This window comes from Hibiscus syriacus, unplaced genomic scaffold (genome assembly GCF_006381635.1).
Source record: "Hibiscus syriacus cultivar Baekdansim isolate YM2019G1 unplaced genomic scaffold, ASM638163v2 tig00110328_pilon, whole genome shotgun sequence".
NCBI classification, from domain to species: domain Eukaryota; kingdom Viridiplantae; phylum Streptophyta; class Magnoliopsida; order Malvales; family Malvaceae; genus Hibiscus; species Hibiscus syriacus.
Window position 1 is genome coordinate 1,422,118 of NW_024062685.1, and position 24,455 is coordinate 1,446,572.

A 24,455-nucleotide genomic window follows, 5' to 3' on the forward strand; every position below is an offset into this window, starting at 1 on the left:
AAACATTCTATATAACAAAACACATGAACATTTAATACTAACTTATCATACAAAATCATATAACCATTTCATACAAAATCACACACCTTTTTATATAACAAATACACTCATGTACATATATCATCATCTACTTTCTTAACATTATCATATATATTATTATCATTATCTCTATCATTATCATCAAATTATTTATCACATGATCTTATACTTATTCTTTCAGTATATCATATCACACATATATCATTTCACCAATAAACACCCATAAATCATAATTCCTGTAACATATATATCACACATATATCATTTCACCAAGAAACACCCATAAATCATAATTCTTGTAACACATTTCCTATCACCAAAAGCATATACATTATATACATTGTATTTATGTTATCTCTTTGATTAGCCCATGGTACACTTATGAGAACTATAGATATGTGAGTTTATAGAGGTTGTGCACTAATGCTGTCACCACAACTCGTATAAATGCACCGAAGTGCCTCGTAGAAATGCACCGTAGTGCCACGTAGGATTGCACCGAAGTGCCGCGTAGAAATGCACTGTAGTGCCATATAATGTCCATAAGGACCACACATCATTCCTTAAGAATCATATACATATACCAAAGACCAAGTATGTGTCTCAAAGACCTCATAAATTTTTCCAAAGAATATATATATGTCCCGAAGGACCGCGTAGACCCTCGACTCTTGGCATGCCAACTATACCCCTAGCTCTTATGACACATAACATGGGCATTATCATTTATTTCATTTCAAATATTCCCATACATGAAATTCACTTTCACATATCACGTATCACATAGCTTTTCACCTTTACTTGTATTCTTTTTCACATAACTCATAGTCATATGTCTTATCTCATAACATATACATGTTTTCGCCTATATAATTCATATCATTTCTTATACCATCACATAATTCATTTAACATACATACATATCATGTAACATTATAATAGAAATACCTATAAGTCATATCACTTAGATTTCATATACATCTAGTCACATATATCACTTTTGCATAGCTTATATCCACATATATTATCTACATGTATACACAGGAATCAAATGGCATATACCAAATCATATAAATATATATATATAGTTTATGCAATCACATTACTTATATTCACATGGATCCATATCATAGAACTTAGTTCCCTTGTACATATTATCACACCGTCATAAAATCTTATATCAATCCTATAGGTAAAAGTTATTTATCTTTATCTCCTTTTCCCTTTGTATCAGCTTACATGATTTATTATACTAACATGTACAATAACATATAACCCTTATCACTTATCTCACGTTATTTAATTACGAGTTATTCTATCCATTTGATTTAGTTTTATATAGCTCCTATAACCTTCTCATAAGGTTTTATAGTTCTCCATTTTATAACTTCTATATCATAGTTTTCTTTTAAGCATATCACTTTTTCCTATAGTGTTTATCCTATAGGTTCGTATCATCGTTATGCTCATATTACTCTGTAGTCTGGTCTTATTTAACTCCTCACCCATCTCAAGTAATCATAAATATATTATACTAATTCTCATAATTGATCACATATACCCTGTAACATGTATGGTCATCTATCATATAACTTATTTCGCTTCCCATGCAATCAGATAGATCATTCATATTAGTTCCTATAACTGTTCACACTACATGTATTTACACAAATCATTTAACACCTACTGTACTTTATATCATATATACTCAAATCAAACATATACATATGATCATAAATTCATACATTCTAATATAGGAAATAGACTCGTCACAAGTCGTATTTCCATTAAACATCATAAAATAACTTGTATGCACTCACCTGGGCCTCATTTGCTTCGAATCAATCCTAATCTTTAGTTTGTTCCGGAACAAGCTTTCATTCTATATCTATATAATCATACATTTATACTTATCAGTATACTAATTGATATATTCGAAACTATCACTCCTTAGGCTAAGAGAAAAGCTAATTTCATCTTTTAATGAAGGTATGCATCGATGCACTATACAGTGTATCGATGCATTCCCTATCGGTGCATCGATTCGCTATCTGTGCATCGGTGCATAGATGACATTCGATGTTTGTATTTTAAGGGGATGCATCGATGCATTAATTGCATTCGATGTTTATTTAATTGAGAGTGCATCAATGCACATTGAAGATGCATCGATGCACACAACCCAGAAATTCCATTGCAAGCACAAAATTATTAAACTCTTCATTCAATTCTTCTATTTTAAGCCCCTATCATGTCCTTAAACTCAACTACCATTACTTAAACCAACTTATATCCATATAAACCATATTTATCTTCTATATCTCATCATGATTCTTAAAATTAAGAATCTTACTAAATTTTCAACTTTGTTATAAATCCTTTCTAACTTCATAAATCTCTTATTTTTATTGATAACAAGTCAAATTCCTTCTCAAAATTCACTTATTAACTCTTTTCCAACATTTCCTTTAAAAACTCATTTTCTTTAATCTTTCATAACTTCTTCATCTTTTGATTTTAGGACAACCTAAGCTTTCCATAAGCTTAAATATTACCTAAGGATCAAAACCCACTCTTAAAATTAACAAATAATCAGCTACAAGGAATCTTACCTTTTCCTTGGAGCTTTCACGGGAGGAAGAAGAAGATGAAGAAGAAAAAGAGAGAAGAGATTTCTGGAAAAATCTCTCATCATTATCCATATATATCATTATTTTATTCATCTCTTGGTCAAATGACCCTTTTTCCCTTTAATACCTTTTATAATTACTAGCATCTTCAAGGTAATATTTTCAAATAAATCACTGAACATTTCAACTATTCCACTTTAATCACCAAATTCTGAAATATTACAATTTGGTCACTAACCTGGTATTGAGGATGTTACATTTTCAATTGGTCATCAAAATCTTTAACATAAGTCGCTCTAACACAGTTCCAAAATCAGATCTTCCTATTAACACCTTTCCATTTTTTATACCAATTAGCATAAATGTGTCTTGCACACATCCTATGCTCCATGTGAGGAAAAAATTATTCAATATTAGAACCAAACCCTATAACAAAAATACTATAATAATTAGTACATATTTAATCCAAATGTAATAATTATTATTAAACAAAACAAATTGTTGTTATACCTTTTGTTTGTATGACATTAATGTCAAACCTTCTTTATTTGGATGATTTAAGTCTTCCATTAGCTTAGTGAGGAACCATTTACATGATTCCTTACATTCACCTTTCCACAACTGCCCATGCCACTGGATACATTTGATTATTAGCTTCCCTGTCAATTGCAACAAGAAGTTCACCTTGAATCACTGATTTCAGAAATCACCCATCAACTCCAATGAAGGGTTTGCACCCTTTTTTTCCAACCTAAAAAGTATAATAAGTTAAATTAATAGATATTTTAAAAATAGAGCCAAATACAATTTAACATTGTAAATATGAAACATATATACCTTTTTTCAATGGAGCAAAACATATATACATCCTATGAAAAATTGTATTGTTCTCATTATCTCTATGAACTTGAATTAAGATTGTGCTTCCATGATTGCTTCGAATCAACTCAGCAACATACCCCCACATGTTAGCATATTCATCAATGTAAGAACCCCTTTTATTTTGAAACACCCTTTTTCTTGCTCTTTGACATTGGTTATAGTTAGCATATGCACCTAACTCATTCTTGTACATCTCTCTCAAAGTATCAACTTTCATTTTTGGGTCACCTAAAATCTTATCCCGAAATCTCATCTCAATAAACTTAGAAATTATAATTTTGTTCTTATTTGTCTTAAAACACATATGAGCATGATTATATATTTTCACAATAAGGCAATCAAACCCACGATCAAAGCTGGCAAGTAATAACGAATGACAATATTTTTTGTACATCACCCTCACTCTTTTTGGTTCACTTTTGATGGATCTTAAAGAAACACACTTCGCAATAGCATATTTTCTCATTGCTTCTTGAATTGAGTGTGATATATAAATCTAAGTCCAACTTCCCACAAAGGAAATTTACAAGCCTCATCATATGCAGACACTACTCTAATGTTTTCTTTGTATGCTCCACATACTCTGTCATCTTCATTATCTTTATTATCATACTCCCCTGGATCATCTGAATCTAAATAATCACTTTCATGACCTTCCAATTTACCAGTTGTCTCTTTCGCTCTATCTACTTTTACTGCATCATTTTTATAATTATATAATCAGAATTGTCTTCACTATCATTGTCATTAATTGTATCCTCATTACATCTCAATGTTTCCCTAATTGATTTAACTTCTTCATCTACATCAGAAGTTATTTCAACATCAAACAAAAAATTATAAGACTCTTCTGATGTTTCTTCCTCAGTAATACCAACTTCATAGAGATCTTCATCATCATCATTGATAATATCTTCAATTCCAGTAGTTTTTACAGTTTCATTACATACCACATTATTTACATTTTCCATTCCAACATGTTCTTCTTCAAAACTAGTGTCCACAGTGTTAATAGCTTTATCAGTTCTAGCAATTTCCTCTTCAAGACAATTTTCATTAATGTGCATAGTGTCCACACCTTCAGTTATAGCATTCCTGATACATGCATCACAAGAATGACATCAAAGGAAGAAGTAATAACTCTTCCAAATGATCTACTCGTCCAAGCCTTGGAAAAGAAGACCAGAACAACATCATACTTTTGATGACTTTTTGAATGGAATACCTATCATATTTGGTCAACATGTCTTCTATAGATACGACTAGAATTATCTTAGCTTTCTAACAATTCTTGAATTGCATCAATCTGATATCGGAAACTCAAGATATGGCCATTTTAGTGAAGATAGTGCATGCAGAAAATCCTATACGGAATTAATACGGGATTTTGTAAATATTCGAATTTTCAATATTTTTATTGATTATTTGTAATATAATTTAACATAGGATGATGCATTATCTTTTAATATTAGATTTATTATTTTATTAGGAATTAAGGTTGAATTAAAGCATTATTTTTAGTTATTATTATTTTATTAGGAATTAGAGTTAAGACATGTTTAGTTTGTTATTATTTTATTCATTAGTTATTTAGGACCTTTAGAACTCATCCCCTATATAAAGAAGGCTTCATTCAACGTTTTAAAACATATTTCTTTGATTAATAATACAACAAGAGTTCGTTTTTACAAGTGTTGAATTTTCAATATTCTTACTCAATAATACGACTCTAACCAACCCTCCTAGTCGCGTTGAAAAGGAAAATTGGAGTGTGAAGATTAATCTCCCTCACAAGAACTTGAAAGAACTCCAGGAGAAGAAGCTTCGAAGGCACAAGGCAATCCTAGTTGCTTCCGCCACCTTCCCCAATTCATTCCCCTTTGTTCTTCATCGAGTCTAGAGCTTTCTAGGTTTGATTCTTCAACAAGAGCAACGCTTATTAAACCGCTACCGCTTCTCTATCAATTACCCTCAACAATGTCAACATTGTTTTGGCTAGAAGAACAAATACCCTCAGCTACCTCTTTACTTCTTTTAAGAGCTTCACCTACCACATAATTTTTTGTGTGTTCCACATAAAAGTATATTACACCCTTTCTATTCAGAATCCCTAAACATTGCCTAACCGATTCATCATCTACCACTATCACCAATGTATTACTATTAAATGTAACATATGGTACCTTATAGTACAACCATGAATTATAGACATACCATTAATCCTTCATATTCCCAATTAAATCTCAATAACACAATATATCTCAATCAACTTGAAACTTTTCAACTTTTCCATCAACATACTCAAATTTAGGTGAACCTACAAATTTACCTTCATGATAATACTGTAACACAAAAATTTCTGGTTCAATACCTATCTTGTAACACAACAACCCCGATGTTAATAAACACATTAACAATTTACTAATAGCATCAAGTTTTAATTATCTTAAATTAAATTAGTAAACAAAGAAAAACAAGAAATCTTTGCATTTTTCAAATGGAAAAGCATGGGGATTGTGACAGGAATCTAAGTCCATTTTCAATGCTTTTTAGGTCAAAAGCATGAGACCATGACAAGAAAAAGAATGAAAAAAACAAATGGCCATGGAAAATTTTGTGTGAAAGTGTATATCAATCAAAATAGGACAAAAAGATTTTGTTGGTGTTCGATTAAAAAATTTGAACATATAAAATTATCTCAAATCAACAAAACCTCAACCCAAAACATTGAAATACTACTTAAAACCCTAAAACTTATCGCTTGTTGGTTACTCTAACACAAACCTCAAACTTTTTATCTCGATTATTCACGAATTTACTTTCTCTCTCTTGCTTGGCTTTCAAGTTTTTGGCAAATGTCTTGCTTTCGGAATGTATTCAGATGTAGATTTTAGGGTATTGGTCTAATTTTGGGAGAGTATTCAATCGTGTTTTTTTAGGTTGAAGATCGATTTTGGAGTATTCAATTGTGATTTTGCGAATTTGTTTTCCCTCTTCTTGTTTTTAGGGATTAAGAATAAAATTAGGGTTTTGTTTTTTTACACCTGTGTAATTCTTTACTTTTTTTTGTTAATGCCATGTCACTCGGTTTACACATAAGCAAAGTTATCTTAGGTGGAAACAGCTGGTGTCCACATTAGTAGTTTTGTTAGTCAAGACGGTCAAAGGCAGACATTGATGAAATTAAACAACTTCGAGGGCAAAATTGATGAGAAAATACGATAGAGGCGAAATTGATAAATTTGATATACTTCAAGGACATCTGTGACCCTTAAGCCTTTATAAAAAAACACTAAACCCAAAATAAGAAAACAAAACCAAAAACTACATCATTTTACCTAAACCCTAAAACAAACCTAAACCTTGAATCATCTTAAACCCTAAAACAAAAACCTAAACCCTAAAAGTTCTAAACCATCCTAAAATCGAACACCTAATTCACTAACCTAAAAAAAAGACCGGAAATGATATTATAGTCTGAAAAGTGATTTCCAACAAATGTGTCTTTCATAAATATTATCACTATGTGAAAGGCGCAAGAAAACGTCTTCTACAAAATACCACTAACGAACCTACCCTAACTAAATGTGTGACATTTCGAGAAATAAAAAAAATGTGTTAGTTCAATAATAAGATTCTTTCCGTACATTTAGGTAAAAATGCCCATTTATTCTATTATGACTTTTTGTTTTAAATTTTACTTGGGCAAATATATAGTGTGACATTTGAATATAGCTTCAAGATGTAACTTGATATCTATTGTTTTCAATTAGATAGTTAAACTTTACTTTAAGATTTAATTTAATATCTAATTTTTTTTATTAAATTCGGTACTTGAACTTAGTTTTTTAGTTTAAATTCGTATCTAAAATTAAATTTATGATCCAAATTTGTTTAAAATGACTCATCCAATATAAGTATCAATTTGAATTAAAAAAAATAAAAATTTGATACATATTTATATCAATAAGTCAAATTTACGTATCTAATTAGACAAGAAAAAAATTGAATACCAAATTGCACATTGAAATAAAGTTTAAGTACCAAAATACATTTTTTACCCATTATTTTTTGTATTTACCGAGAGAGAGTAAAATATTATGAAAAGAAATTTACATTTAAATTAATAACTAATGCACGAACCACACAATCTAAGTGGTTAAGGGACTCGTTGTTATTTATTGAGGTTCTAGGTTCGAGCATCGTAATCGTATGGGGCATGTACATTTCTTGTCAAATTGTCTAGAGTACTTGAACATATAATTCCTTGTATTTATGACAAATTTATCAAAAAAAAATTAGAGTCTAATATTATTTGATGATTCAAATTTATTCAAATAAATTATTAACATATGTGAACAAATACTTCCTTGTATTTATGCCAAATTTATCAAAAAAATAGCATCTAAGATTATTTGATGATTCAAATTTATTCAAATAAATTATTTAACATAAGTATTAATTTGAACTCACAAAATAAAATATTGTTATCAATAAATCAAATTGAACTTTAAAATTAAATTCTTAAATAAAAAAAAAGTTAAACATCAATTTATGCCTAAAAGTAAAATACATATTTACCTATTTTATTTTATAGTTAACAATAGAGGGTAAAATGTTACGAATAGAAATTTATTATTTTTGAACTTCATTATGTTTGGTTATCAGAATGCTTTTCTTTTTTATAATCCAAAACGAGAAGATAAAATAATAAAACAGAATGAAAATAAGTATTTTTTCCCAAAAATCATATAGAATATAAAAAAGTGTGCGCGATCTAAATGAAATAAACGACATCGTTTTAATGAAAGACAAATGGAGATACGATACGGCACCATTTTCCGAAGGATGACGTTATCGTTGAAAGATAAAAATGATACGACAACGTTCTCATACAGTAAAAACTTCCCATGCAGGTTTCGCACCTGTAACCTTCAGGTTATTAGCACAACGTTCTAACCAACTAAGCTACTAGGCCATTAATCAGTTTATCCTACTTTTTTTATTCTATTTAAAAGGAAATAATACAACTTTTAGTCCTTAATAAACTTTCCTAAAACAATATAAGAGTACCACATTATCAATATGTTTCAATTTACACAAATCGAGATTAGCAATAATGAAACTGAATTTGAGTTTCTTCCAAGTTAGAACTTCAATAGTCTTCATTTGTAAGCAAAAATGTCAGGTTAACGGTTCCACTTTCCATACTAGAAAGTTTATCTTCATCTCCTGCCTAGGCTTGAGTTAATTAAGAGTTAAAAAATGGAAATAATTCTCCTCAATCTTTTTTCAATGGATCTGGTTACATTTTAAAACCTTCAACGATTACATAAGGAGGAAAGGTACAACGTTCATCAACAAACCAAATGCTAATGGCATCCAAATTCTACAACCGTGCCGGTGAACAATAATCCACGCATAAATAAGGGTAACCATAAGGAAATCCATCCGCCGGAAAAGTACCTAGGCTCCCCATGCTACACGTCCCGGTTGCTCCTCTTTAGATCCTCGTTTTCATTTCTAATATAATTGATTCTTGACCGTAGAATGCTGATCATAGTTTGAGCACTCATCATTTCGAGCTTCAATATATCCCTCTCCTTGGCATTTTTGTGGACCTCGTTTTGCAATTCCTTGATAAGTTCCATGCAGCCCGGAGGAATTACGGATTCTAGACTACTCGTGACGAATTTTGGTGGAGGAACACAAGGATTCTCTTTTGGTTCGATAGAATCTATCAACGAAAATTCCAAGAGTGCAGAAATTGCCCTTTTTTTGGCAGATGATGGAGACATTGTGGTTGTGTTAGCTGCTGCCATTGTTGTTGTAGGTGAGCAACAACCCTGAGTCATTCCAGTAGAATTCTCAGAAATATTTGCATGGTAATTCGGACCTGAATTGTCATCCCGCCTTCTCTTGTATTGGAATATAGGTAAGGGTGATTCTCGATTATGAATGCATAGCCGCAGGCAATCATGTGACCTGTCAATCTTGCATGGAGGTAACAAAATACGGTCATCCGTTCTCTCATTTGGCGAGTCTCTTGGTACTTCATCACTAGGCGGAGTATCCCCATCCAGATACTGAATGTCTTGCCATCATAAAACAGAGTTCAGAAGTAATTCTTAAATCAAGACCAAAGAATAAAATGAGGCACATCACATTTGGTTAAAATATAACAGCAGAACCTGAAATATAAGCAGAGCATTAAAAACCATACAGATAACTAAATCAATAAAGGTGTCTATCTTACGTTACTCGGACATTAGTTAGCCAGATATCGGTGTGTTTTTTAAACACACATGTTCTATTGTTTCTAAGCTTCTCCATTTAGAGGGTCCTTAGACCGTCATGACATCCAGTGTTCATATTTGTAGATATTCTGGAAGGGAATCAAAAGTTACTAGTCAGGCCTGAGGTTTTTCATTTTTTGAATTACCCATGTCCGAGACCCATGTTTGAAACGTACCCTAACATTGGTATAGGGTTATAATCCTCCAAGGGCCTTCCAAATACATGAAAATCTTGAAAAAATTTGAACATGGCCACGTTGAACGCATCATCTCACACCAAGTAACAGAGCCATAAAGTGCCCTTATGGAAATATAAAACTTGCTTTTATAAAATTATCCTTGTAAATCAGAGCTTAGCAGGCTCAAGTAAAAGGATAAATGAAACAGTTCTTGGGCAGGGAATCATCCATTCAATGAAAATGTCAAATAGGTACAGAAATGTTCAGTTATGTGTTTAGAGTTTAGGAAAATATTGAATTGTTACATAAGCATCTGCGGAAAAGTTCAATCTTATAATAATGTTGTGGCAAGAAAGATAAAGCACAAACCTGCTCGGAACAGATCCTTTGAACACCGTTGCTTCCAATCACTGCATTCTCAACAGCTTCCACATCACTACCGGCTATCGAATCATTAATAGAAGCAACATCATCCTTGGTGTCTACTCCGGGAATCAAAGTGGCTGAATCATCATCCCATTCAGCCTCAATGAAAGGTGCATATCGGTTTCCATTTGGTGGTCCGATATTATTTTTATGTATAACTCTACATACCACATAACCCTAAACCGCCAAAAAGAGGTGAGGGAAATCTTATAAGTTTCTGATGGTAAAATCGAACATTTTGGTCGTAGAGAAAATTGTAGGACTTACTAAGCATAAGGTTTTAAAATACTAATAAACCATGGAAAAAGAGAAAACTAATAACCCTACAGAATAACCTTCGGAATTGTCTTTCCATATATGTGGAGGGTCTTTAGAGAGCTACATCTAACATGGGGTGTTGGACACAAGTACTTCAAAAAGAAAAGAAAAATCGGAGTAACACGGAGTACACGTATAGCTAACTGTACCAAAAAAACATCATAACATATGACAACAGGAATCACATTTAGTATTCTTTCCCTAAATTTTCACAGAAAAACGGACTGCAATAAAACAAAGGTAGCAGAGATATAATCAACTCAAACTCGTATTTTTTCATCGTCTCTAATAAATCATATTTTTTCCACACAGGAAAATGTGTAACAAACTCGGGTCCATTCTTCAGTATAATCAGATCACTGCAGCGTAACCCAATACCTAAGGCACAAGCTACTAAGTATTTCACGTTAAAATTCTATTATGGTTTAGGATTTCGGTCGGTCAGACACAAGGCAGCGGTTAATGTACACAAAAGTGTAATCCGTAACATCAACACTTGGAATGATACATAACAGATCATTCAACATCAATCTCAATTCAAATATGCAATGCTCTAATTTTTACCTAGTATTTCATGCTGAAATTCTATATCTTTTGTCATCCAAAATACAGCTGAAATGCGGTGCAATAGCTAGAATACATAAAAACTTAATCCAGAAACATTCACCATTAGTATCAATTTAAATAGCTTCAAACCTGCAATGCTCCAATCCTTTCCAATTCTTCTTCAACAAGCCGGTACTCATGCATTACCCAATTAGTTCGCAATCCTTCCGGAGCTTTCCCAGTATGGAAGACTAACGTCTTCTTCATCCCAATAAGCTGTGAATTGTGACGGACCTCTCGATCCTTACCCGTCGCCTTCCAATATCCTTGGTTTGTAGCCCTATTCATTCTTCCCCCATTGACATACTTCTTATCCAATGAACTGAAGAAATACCATTCATTGTCTCTGGTTTTCAATCTTGACTTGTCTGAAAAACAGTCACCAACAACAAACTTTAGCCGCATAAATTGAAAATAAACTAAAACTGTCATGACCTACAGAGTAATGGTAATAGAAAAGTGGTTACACAGGCCAGCAGAAAAATAATATAAAAGCCACTATTTTCATAGAATTTTCCTTGATTATTAATTTTTTATTATATTTCTAAAATTATATATATATTTAAAAAAATGATGTATTTAGCCCAGTAGATAAATAAAGTAAAAAAGATATTGTCAAAATTCCAGTTCAGAAATCCCAAAAAGATGTATTTTCAGAACTAGACTATACAAAAAATGAAAAAAAAAATTGAATATAAACTTCTAATTCTAAAAGCCCATTTAACTATATGTATAATAAAACTAAAATTAAAAAGATTAAAAGTTCAACCTGAAAGATTGCAAGGTTCATGTTTGTAAATATCAACTTCGGCAATAGCATTAAACCTGACGGGCTTGTTCAGGACTTTTCTTCTCAAATAATAGCTCACCAATTCTTCATCTGTTGGGTGGAATCTAAACCCAGGTGCTAAAACAGTCATTGAACTGCCAGTCTTGACCGCCGCCGTTGATCCTGGATCTGCAGTAAAAGAAATTTCACGATCCATAGAGATAATCGTTTGGGAAAACGAAAAATAAAAAATAGGAACTTTCCTTGGGTGAGAGAAAGAATTGAAATCAAGAAATTAATATCGAGTTTTCTTGATTGATGATGAAGAAACAAAGTTGCTTCGATTGCAAGAAATTTCACTATTTTTAATTTGTTTTGTTTCGTTTTAGCGACTACAATATTTTATTCAGCCAAAGCGTGTAAAATAATTTATCATTTATTGTTAGGGTAAACTACACCATTTGCTACTGAACTTTAGTAAGTTTCTCATTTATACCAATAAACTTTTAGTTTTCTAATAATGATAGTAACCTTTGGTTTTGACTTCAATTATACCATTGGATCATTAAGTTTAATGACACGATTGCATGAATAAATCTTTCTATCACTGTGAATACATGGATAAAATGACGTAATTTTGGCGCAATTATTGATGTCCAAAATAACATTGTTTTAGGTACTATACTTTAGGCGTGTAGTCAATTGCGTTGTAGTTAATTGCGTCCATCAGTAATTGTCTTTTGCAATAAGACATCCGCTTTTAATTTCTTTCTTTTTTCTCCTAGGATTAGTTTTCCACATAAACCTACTAAAAATTGATGAAAATCCATAAGGTTCGACGTGCTAATACAATGATGATTGTCCAATGAGACTAGTTTTAAGATATGTTGTTAGTTTTCTCGAAATAATGCTTCTCACCATTCGTATTTTTGAACAAACACTATAAACCCCTCAAATCTAAGAAAGTCCCCAAATGCCTAAAAATAATGGAGTTTTTGTTTAATTTTATTTAAAAGGTTTTCATGGAAAATCAAACATAATGGAAAAAAAGATGAGTAAAATATCACATTTTGGTATTTATTTTATCGTGAAAGATGACCAGTGATGGTGGTGATTGCCTGTATCAAATTCATATTATATTATAATAAATCATACAATTTGTTTTGGTACAAGTCTCCAAATTATTCATGCAATTTGTTTTGGATATTCAATTTTTTTTAAAAAATCATAACTAAAGTTACTTTTTGATCATAGGTCATTAAAATATTGACATGACATTTTTTTTGTTTTTTTAAGATGTGATATCATAATTAATTTTTTTAACCATACGTGCCAAAAAATGACTTTAGGTGTGATTTTAGAAAAAATAATTGAGTGACCAAAGTAAAAATATGAGCATAGTTGAATGACTAAATAGGTAATTTACATTTTATTCTAAGTAACGGGATTTTTTTTTTTTTTTTTTTTGAAATTAAGCCATAAGTAACTATAGCAGAAATGCATGGAGGGGGCACATGTTCAAAATATAAAGGTAGAGAAATAAGTGAAACAAAATTAGTCAAAGCATGTGCCACATCATTCGTCTCTCACCCAGTGTAGGAAACAGTGACCAAAGGATGGTTCGTCAATTACTGCACCAATTTGAAAGCATCACTTTCGACCACCACACTCGGGTGAGAACTTCACATATTAATATTGTTTTTCAATCTATATTCAAGTGGATTTCAATTTTTTTTTTGGGTTTTAACTTTATATTAATCCATCATTTGGTGGGTCATGACGGATTTAGTTTGATAATCAAATACCGTTATAAATTAAAGATATTAATATCGACTAGTTTAAAAATAATAATAAACGAATGAAGAATAATAGTATTAAAAAATAATTATAAGTATATGCTGATGTAATCTCGACAGTGGACATTATACTATGTAAAGTTAACAAAATTTTTCAAATTGACGTGAAATTCTTAATAATATTGTTATTTTCTCGAAATGAAAAAACAAAAGGATGAGTAAAAAAAGGTCAAGGAAATATCTGTAGAAAATTCCTCAAAAATAATAATGCGATGGGAACCCAAGAAAACATGCACCCATTCATATTAATACGGACATAGATCAAACCAAACAAGACATATAGCAATAGCACATGCATACATAGACTTCATTCTTTCTTACTCATAAAGAAAAAGGTTGTGTCTCACCAATGGAAGATAAAAAGTATGAGAATGGGGAAGAATGAAGAGTACTACGAACCAAGAATACTGTAACATTAGATATTTAAATCGAAACTAATGGTGAATGATATCATGTTGTTTCTATTAGTAGATGTTTTTGGATTAAGTTGTTACGTATGCTAGCTATTGTACCATATTTTTTTTATTGGAATGACTCAGGGTCGTTGCTCACCTACAACAACAATGGCAGCAGCTATAACCACCACAATGTCCCCCATTGAGTCGGGCCGGCTCCAACACCTGTGCCACCTGGGCTTTAGCCTAGGGCAACAATATTTGAGGGGCATCAGTTTTGCACATATATTTGGCCATATTCTTGGCTCCACAAAGGAGCATTGTCTTGCAGCACTGAACTCTGTAAAGGATTACCCACCTCCAGGTTTCTTTCTCTCTTTCTAGCTTTTATTTTTTTAAAAACATAATCGTTGGGTTTTCGTTGGAGTTTTTGGACAAAATGAGTTAATGGGTATTCTTTGGATGATGTTACTAGCCTGAAAAAAAGTTGCATTCTTTTTCTTTGGGAGAAAAGTATTGAGATTACATCAATCTGGGTTATTTGGGTGATGGGTTATTCTTTTTGAATATTCAAAAGCATGCCTCTTTTGTTTTCTTTATTTACATCAATGGTTTTTAATTTCTATTTGCATTTCTTTATTCAAGGAAGTTAAGGTAAAATAAAAAGAGAAAATAATTTCAGTGATCGAAAATGCCTTATAATATACAATTTTAACCAACTTTTTTTGGATTTGCGAAAATGACTAACAAATTCGCAACACGAAGTCCAATTTCGCAACGCGAATAGTTAAATCGCAACGATAATATGTAAATCGCAAGGCGAATATGTAAATTGCAACACTAATTTGTAAATCGCAACACATAAGTCAAATTCGCAACACAAAAGTCAAATTCGCAAAGCGCGTTTATTTTTGCAACGCGAATTTTATTTTCGAATTCGAAACACAATATTAATTTCGCAACACAAATGTAAACAGTATAATCGCAAATCATAACCTAAAACCCTAAATCATAACTCAATCCCATCTCCATCTCTCACTCTCTACGGTGACATCCGTCCCCATCTCCGGCGAAATCCGTCCACATATCCGGCGACTCCCCTCTATCTCCATCTCTCAGAGCCACCCTCACAACCATTCACGGCCACAAATGGAAAATCAACCACCGAGGGTTAGTTTTTTTAATTATTTTTATTTTGAAATTTTTGTATTATTATTAGATTTTTCATATTTAAATTGATGATAAATGTACTGGTAATTTCAATAATAGATTAACCATTTCACTTAGATTGCTTTGTAAATTCATTCGGTTTTGTCTTTAACCTTGTGAAGTTAGTATTTGCCTTTGTTTTGTCTTTTGGTTGAAGTAATGCAATTCATTCAAGTTTCAATTTGCAGAAGAATAGTTTTTGAAACTTAAATTCGCAACACGAAAATGAAAATCGCAACGCGAAAATGAAAATCGCAACGTTGCGAAAATGAAATTTGCGTTGCGATTTTCATTTTCGCGTTGCGATTTTAAGTTTCAGAAACTACTATTCTTCTGCAAATTGAAACTTGAATGAATTGCGTTACTTCAACCAAAAAACAAAGACAAATACTAACTTCACAGTGTTGCAAATTTAAGTTTCAAGAATAAACTACTACTCTTTATATTGTCCTTGAACCTGCACTAAACCTATATGTTGTCCTTTTAAATGTTTATATAAGTGCTTACTTCTGGAATGTTATCTGATGCATTTTGTGAACTATGATAGAATAATGACTTGGGTGAATACCGTGCTAGTTTGAAACATATTTGGCTTTGTTTTCACTATTTAATATCATGTCTGTTTATAGTGTATGTTTTTGGTATATCTAACTTGGTATGTTATTATTTTTTTGTTAGGAATTTTTTTCGGCTTCATTTACTCTAAGGAATAAATTAAGCATAGCCGCTACAATTACTAAGACACTTACACCTGTACAAAGAAAATTGTTTGAGGATACTTACTTCGGGCCATGGCTGAAAGTACAACATCCAGGTGGAGATGCTATGTTGACCCATTTGTTTCTTCAGACCATGACTAACGATCTACCCGAGAGGATACAACGTGGTGATGAAGAGATATGGTTTCATTTTCCACCGGCGTATACTTGTTTTGGGCAGGAGGAGTTTTGCTTAATCACTGGTCTACGTTTTGGACACGATGAAGTAGGTCGGTACACTAGTCATATCGCCCACCCATCATGGTTATCTCGGGTTTTTCTTGAGCTGGCAAAGGCGAAGCCCAATTTACACGTCGACGACTTGAAAAAATTACTTCTTAAAGATGGTTTTACTCGGATGGATGACCTCGATGTTGTCCGAGTATGCCTTTTATTACTTTTGTATGCCGGTTTTTTAGGCAAAGAGGCCAGACAACCTATTTCTGAGGACCTAATATTATTAGTAGAGGACTTAAATGCATGGAACGTGTTTCCGTGGGGTTCATATCTATGGAAAGCTACCTGGAAAAAGTTGTAGTCTGCCTTTGAGGACCGAAAAAGTTTGTGTGGCCATGGTTCCAAATACACTTTGGCATGCTTTATTTGGGCTTTTAAGGTAAGAATTTCTATATAAATTATAATTAATTATTTAACAATTACTAATGTTTGTGTATTATATTATTTGTAGATTTGGATATTTGAGGCTTTTCCCAGTATGCAGACATATGCAATCAAAAAGTCAAATGATATTCCTAGGGCTATTTCCTGGATGAGGATGCGGCGGTTGAATTGGGAAGAGTTACTACCATATACGATGATGAATGATGTAAGTTAACACAAATACTACCATATATAAACAACTTATTACTAGTAGACGTTTAACTTTGTTTGAGCTTTTATATTGTTAGGAGGCCAATTATCCATTACAGAGGCTGACACCCATAGAGGCTGAGCTTGCCACTGATTGGTGGCAAGCTAGTAAGCATTTTTTTGATGGCACGGATGATGATCACCCCCCACTTTGAGAGCCATCACCTGATCGAGCCGATTTTATAGCTCGACACCCAGAGCCATCACCTCCACAACGAGAGCCATCACCTATTCCATCACATCATCGAGCCTCTTCTCCACCATCACCTCATGATAGGCGACCGGTAAAGATGCCATGACATTTATCTCCTGTTCTCCACCTCCACGGGATGAGTTAGGGGATTTACGTGATGAGGTCAATGCTTTGCGTGAGGAGGTCGGTACTTTACGTGACGACAATGGTGCATGGCGTGATGAGGTACAGTCTTTACTTGGTGAGGTAGAGGTTTTACGCGATGATAATGGTGCTTTACGTGGTGAGGTATCTACTTTACGTGATGAGGTAGCTACTTTACGTGAGATTGTTGCATCGTTGTAGAATGAGGTTCATACTCTACGCAATGAGGTAAGTTTGTTTAATACTATACTAAAAATGCAAATAACCTTTTTCGGCATTATTTGTTTGTTTATTTACTGATTTATGTATTAATTTATTTTTAGCGGCCCGATAAGGTAGATGCTTTACGTCGAGTTTTTCTTGCTCGGCGGGGTTCACGCATCAGACGTCGTGCATTGCCATTACGTCTCCATTCACCCCAATAGTGCCAAGACTCCGTAAGAAGAATCCCAATTCACCTGTCATCGTTCAAGAAGCCTCTCTTATAGTTCAAAAGGCCCCTATCATCCTTCAAGAGGCCCCTCCCATCGTTCAAGAGGCCCCTGTCATCGTTCAAGAGGTCCCTCCCACCGTTCAAGAGCCCGATTCACATGGCATAATATGTCGACATATTGATAAACCCCCTCACGTGCCCAACATGATGTATGAGAGTTGGCTTTCGTATGACTTACCGGTCAGTACCATTCCGGTATCTGAAGTGGAGAGGAGAACACTACCGGACACAATTCTGGATAATACCCTTTGGGCTAAGACCGCACTTGATTTTTATCTACATGAGCGGAGCCAGGGGTGTTACGCTGACATATGAAAACTCGACGATGATATGCATTTGTTTCTTGATCTGTCTTGGTGGGGTGTGTTATTAGGGGTTGAAGACAATGGTTATTTCGAAGGGGGTAAGTCTTATATTCTTCTTATATTGCATTTTGATTAATTTTTTTTAAATTTATGAAATTCACTAATTTATGTATTTTTTTTATAAAACAGCATATTGATGCATGGGTGTCACGTCTTCTGATAATAAGGAAATTGAAGAAAATAAAAAATACGCGATGGACTATTATGCCGACGTCTTTTCACGTAGCTCACTTGAAGGATCAGAGAGACATTTCATATGTGTTGGGTAATGGAAAAGCTAAACTTTATCCTGCGTGGTGGGAGGTCGATAAGGTTAGTATTTATTTTTGAATATTTTAAAGGTGTTCATAAATAAATTTTTTATGTGCGCAATTGAATTATTATTTATGATTGTAGGTGTTTATCCCTGTTTTAAAATGTCGTCATTGGCTTCTCGTCAAGCTTCAGCTCCCATCTCTGAAGACAATGGTATATGATAGCATGTTGAATTACATACCATTGTCTGATTTGAGATATATTATTTGTAAGAGATGGAGAGCTCATTTGGCTAAATACTTGGATGCGATTGATTATTGGACTAATTCTGGAAACAAGAAGCCAAAGAAGTTCAAAGTTACAATGATCAGAGACGAGACAGTGCCACAACAAACGTAGGGAGCCAGAGGGGATTTGGTCCTCTCGTATGCATGTGCTTGGAACGTTTGACGACATGAAGTAAACATTCTCTACCTCCCACAGATAGAGATAGAGGTGCAGTAGGCTTGTGGTTTTGGCATTTTATGGCTAGAGCGATATATGCGAGACGCTGCCTACCTGCATCCGCGTGCTGAAAGTGTGCATAAACAATTGGTAAGTTTGAGCAAGTGTTGTTAACATATATACTCTTTGTTGGTTTGAAAATGTTTGGTTAAGTACCTAGAATTCAATAATTTGTTGTTTGTTGGTTTTAGATGTGTAGAAAATGTTGTTTGAGAAAATGTTTGGTTTTTGCAGGTTAATCATGATCCTAAAGTAAGCTGCGTGAAATTGATGTATTTGTGCATAAACAACCAGTTGTCTGGGGTTAAATGTTCTGTTGATTTGTTTTTTTAGATGTGTAAATAAGAATTGTTTTTTTCTTGTTTAATTGATTTGTAAAAGTTGATTTATTGTTTAAGAAAATTTCAATATGCATTATGTTGAAGGCAAAAAAGACCTGTTGAAGGTACACTTTCACAACGCGAAAGTCAAAATCGCAACACGAAAGTCAAATTCGCGTTGCGATTTTCGTGTTGCGATTTTGAATTTCGCGTTGCGATTTTGATTTTTGCGTTGCGAATTCAAGAAAAACACCTTCAAATAGATAACAGACACAATCTGCTAAGTGTAAATAAGAATTGTTTTTTTGTTTAATTGAGTTGTTGTTTAATTTCACTCTGCATTATGTTGAAGGCAAAAAAGACCAGAAGGTACACTTTCGCGTTGCGATTTTGTACATGCTGGTCTTTTTTACCTTCAACATAATGCAAAGTGAAATTAAACAACAAATCAATTAAACACCTTCACGAATTTGACTTTCACATTGCGAATTCAAGGAAACACCTTAAAAAAGATAACAGACAACAATCTGATAAGTGATAACAACTGAACAGATCATAGCAATGTTCAAACTCAAGTAACTAATGCATGTTTAACTGAAAATGTATGCATTCACACATAAAATACACATAATACAACGTTTGCATTTAAAAATCACCTAAGTTAATAAGTCCCAAAAGGTGAAGTCGGTTGTGATTGGGATTTTGATTTTGATTGTGATTTTGATTTCCTTTTGCTTGGCACCATATGAGCTTTGGATTTTGATGAGGATCCATATTTTGCTAGAGGAAAAGATGATTGTGATGGCACTAGTGATCCACAGGTCAACCTTGTATGACCACTTTCCTTGCACCGACTACATGTTGATATCCTCTTCTCTTTACCCTTATACGGTATACGATCGTGATTTTTTGGTCGGCCAGGTAGCCTGTTGTCCATGACTGGTGGCAAAACTATTTGTAAGTCATCTGATATGTCCCACTCAGAAGGATGTGGAATAGGATAGACAATATCGACATAAGTCTGTCGATATACTTCTGTAGTATAACAATCCATAGCGTATGCGCTTGAATCATCTTGGTTTAGATTTAGAGAAACTTTTATAACATGGCCACACAGATAACCATATGTTTGCCATTTCATACAACTACACGTATTTGCATTTAGATCGACAAGCTCATTTAAGTTATTATCCAATACTTCAAACAAAGTGTTTGAACATGGTTTAACTCTCCATGACGTTGACTTCACAACACGTTTCGTTATCTTTTTTTTAGTCCATGGTGTAACACGACGTTCCAATGTTCCTGAAAATTTAAATAAATAATACTTAGTAAAATATTTAAATTAAATATGATAAATTACGAATTTATAGAAATAATACCTGCATGGTTTCTTTTCTTGTAGTACCACTGTTGAATAGAGGCTCGAAAAAACCCCTTTAACATAGTAATGGGTAATTTTCGTGAATGACGACTTAGAGCGTTGATTGATTCTGCACTATTAGACGTCATAAAACCATACCTTGCTCCAAGTTGATGTACTCTTTACCATCTTTCAAACCCGACATCTTCTAGTGTTTGAGCACATTGAGGCAAAACAATCTTAAACAATTTATATGCTTATTAAAATCCACTTCCCAATAAGCTTTTACAGCCTTCCAGTATGTCCATTTGTGATTTTTTATACCAGCAGACCTTGATTTTAGATTTCTGTATAAATGAACACCACAAAGTCCATGAAAAGCATCTGGGAAACACCTTCTAACGCGTTGTCAATTGAGTTTGCCCTATCGGATATGATTGTCAGATTGCTAATAGAACATATGTAATCCCTAAGATACCCCATAAACCATGTCCATGAATAAGAGGTTTCAGATTTGCCAACCCTGTAAGCTATTGGCAGTATCACATTTTTAGCTTCAATGGCTACTGCTAATAAGTTTACTCCAAGGTATCAACCTTTCAAATGTGCTCCGTCAACTATAATAACTGAGCGCATGCAAGTAATAAACGAACGATTTTACAAAATAATATACACAAGAAATATAATCATTTAAATGTGAAATGCATGTAACTAACAAAAATGAGTCAACAAAATTATATTGATTTACTAAACGCAGCACCAATGGCGATAAACAACAACTCAAAGCGTCCATCTCTATCTGTTTTGATATGAGTTACCGACCCAGGATTTTTCAGCTTTAAATTGTGACAATAAACCGACAGTTGGGCAAACGATGCTTCTGGAGACCCCCTCAACAATTCCAAGGCATAATATTTGGCTCTCCAAGCTTAAGAATATGAGATACTAATCTTGAACCGAGCATTCATGTCAGTCATAATTTCATGTCCCCGATATACCCTACCATTCAAAAACATTAACACAGCCAGAAAACCACCCAACACCTTTTTGTTTGCCTGTCTATGGTGAGGAAAAACTTGGATTCTTGAACATGTATGTTTATCAATAAAATTTCTAACTTGAAACATTTCGCAATCTTTTATCCTCTTTGTAATCATACGCCACGTACAGTTTTTGTCAATCATACACTTTGTTTCGAAACGATCTTTGTTTGATTTGTTAACTTTTAGTTGATAGCCATCTTCCACACATTTCGTATACAAAGCTATCTTCAAGTCTTCCTTTGTATCAAAACAATCATCTTTCTTGATACGAATAACTTTTGTGTAACAATCAACTGCTATCTTTACCAACTCTTCTTCCGGTATCTGAAGTAATTCTGGCATATTCCAGTTATACTCCCGTGGCATTTTCTTCTTTTTCTTTTCTCCGGGGACTTCTTCTTCTTTTTCTTCTTCAGGGTTATATGAATTACATAATGGATGTTCAACATGTTCATTCACAGTCATAACTTCCTCCTCATTATCATAAACAACATCTTCGGAGGCAGCGGCTGTTTCATCATCAAAATTCGGGTATTGACGAATATCAAAATCATTACACACAGAGTCTGTTTCTTCTTTTGAAACATCATCAAAATCCGAGTATTGACCAAGATCAAAGTCTGGGTATTGACCAAGATCAAAGTCCGGGTATTGACCAAGATCAAATTTCGAATATTGACTAGTACTCACAATTTTTTTCTGTTGGCTCATCATCGTCTAACTGGTCAATACAAAAACTGGAATTTGGTGCTGAAAGTTGATTGAGATTTGGATTAGGGAAAGGTTGTGGGTTTTGAGATTGTGTTTGGTATTAGAAATGTGGTGAAACAAAATTTTCTTGGTAATGAAATTGTAGTAGAACCATTAAATTTTGAGGTTGATAACAACGTTGTACATCGTGAGCACCATAAACTGGGGTTGAAGCACTTAGTTGATTACTACCCGCTAGTGACCCAACTTCACTACTTCTAGGTTCAACAACATACAATGTAACATCATCTTGTGAAACACTAATGTAAGCAATGAATCATTCACAATCTTCATTGTCGGCTAACAAATAAACTTTACATTTTCTCTGATATGATAGCCTAAATCCACTTAGATGCTCTAAATTCAATTTCTTTGCAACACGTAACATAAGAGTTTCATGAGTTAACTTTTTTAATGATAGTTTTAGTTGAAGATTCATGGGTAAAGAAATATATTGTAAAACCTCATGAACATTCTCCCATGACCATCCAAAACACAAATCTATCCAAACATGATCAACATTAGGTGATTTCATTCTACAAATTATAAATTAATTTACTAAACAAACGAGCTATAAACTAGATATCATCACTAACTTCGAGAAAAATATACCTTTATTAAGTTAATAGTTGATAATTTGGGAGAGAAATCATTGAAAAATTATATAGAAATAAAATTATGTAAAAAAATTAGAGATGGGGAAGGATGTCGTTGGATATTGGAACGGATGCCACCGGAGAGAGTGATAGATAGAGATGGAATGAGTTGCGATTTAGGGATTTAGGTTATGAGTTACTGCTACTACGTAGTTTATATACCCAAAACATTTGTATTGCGAAAATAAAAGCTGTTACGAAATTAAAATTCGTGTTGCGAATTCGAAAATTGATTTGCGAAATCAAAATTCGTGTTGCGATTTAGAAAATCTTATTGCGAAAAGGAAACTTGTGTTATGAAAAATAAATTCGCGTTGCGAATTTGAAATTCCGTATTTCGAATTTGACTTCTGTGTTGCGATTTACAAATTCACGTTGCGATTTAACTATTCGCGTTGCGATTTACATATTATCGTTGCGATTTAACTATTCACGTTGCGAATTTGGAAAATCGCGTTGCAATTTTGGAACCTATGTTACGAAATTGGACTTCGCGTTGCGAATTTGAGATCTCATTGCGAATTTGTTGGTCATTTTCGTAAATCCAAAAAAAGTTAGTTAAAATCGTATATTATAAGGCATTTTCGGTCACTGAAGTTATTTTCTCAAATAGAAATGGGTTTTCTGTAATGTAGTTTTAGTTTTAGAAAAAACGTAAAACTTAGGCATAAAATGTATTATGTTTCCATTTCATCTCGAATCAAAGCTTTATGAGTTTAGTTCACTTTGTTTAACAAATCTAGTGCTTATAGTTTGATTGTTTGAATTTTGATTGTGTAGTGACAAACTTAGTTTGATGAAAAAAAAACGTGGCTAAATATTTTCGTTCAAGACATTTTTTAGAGTGGTTACTTCTGATTATTTTGATTTTATCATTAAATTTCCAGATCAATTGATTGTGAGAAAGAACAAGTCAACAACATAAACTTCGGTCACCGGTCAGGTTGTATCTTTCCTTGCTAATATATTTGTTTTATTATTTACTTGTTACTATATTTGTTTTATTGATTACTTTTAAATATGTTACCTCAAAAACAACCATCGGTGCCCAAAATAGAAAATGAAAAAAACAAGAACAAGAAATACAGTACAAATATAGGAGCATAAAATTATTATCTCGCCCAGAGCATTAAAAT

At 33.1% G+C, this 24,455-nt stretch overlaps 1 protein-coding gene across 2 annotated transcripts; it reads right to left on the reverse strand.

Moving 5' to 3' along the window:
- Positions 1-8,901: 8,901 nt before the first annotated feature.
- On the reverse strand, positions 8,902-12,530 carry LOC120118450 (NAC domain containing protein 50-like). 2 transcript variants are annotated; one of them, XM_039138476.1, is made up of 4 exons: positions 12,146-12,530; positions 11,467-11,744; positions 10,396-10,629; positions 8,902-9,637 (listed from the first exon to the last, which is right to left on the reverse strand). In XM_039138476.1, the coding sequence occupies exons 1-4, from the start codon at positions 12,360-12,362 to the stop codon at positions 9,032-9,034; spliced, it is 1,335 nt and encodes a 444-aa protein (XP_038994407.1). In that variant the 5' UTR covers positions 12,363-12,530; the 3' UTR covers positions 8,902-9,031. The 2 variants fall into 2 exon arrangements, with proteins under 2 accessions (XP_038994407.1, XP_038994406.1); XM_039138475.1 differs by having other exon boundaries at positions 8,903-9,645; positions 10,395-10,629.
- Positions 12,531-24,455: the final 11,925 nt, after the last annotated feature.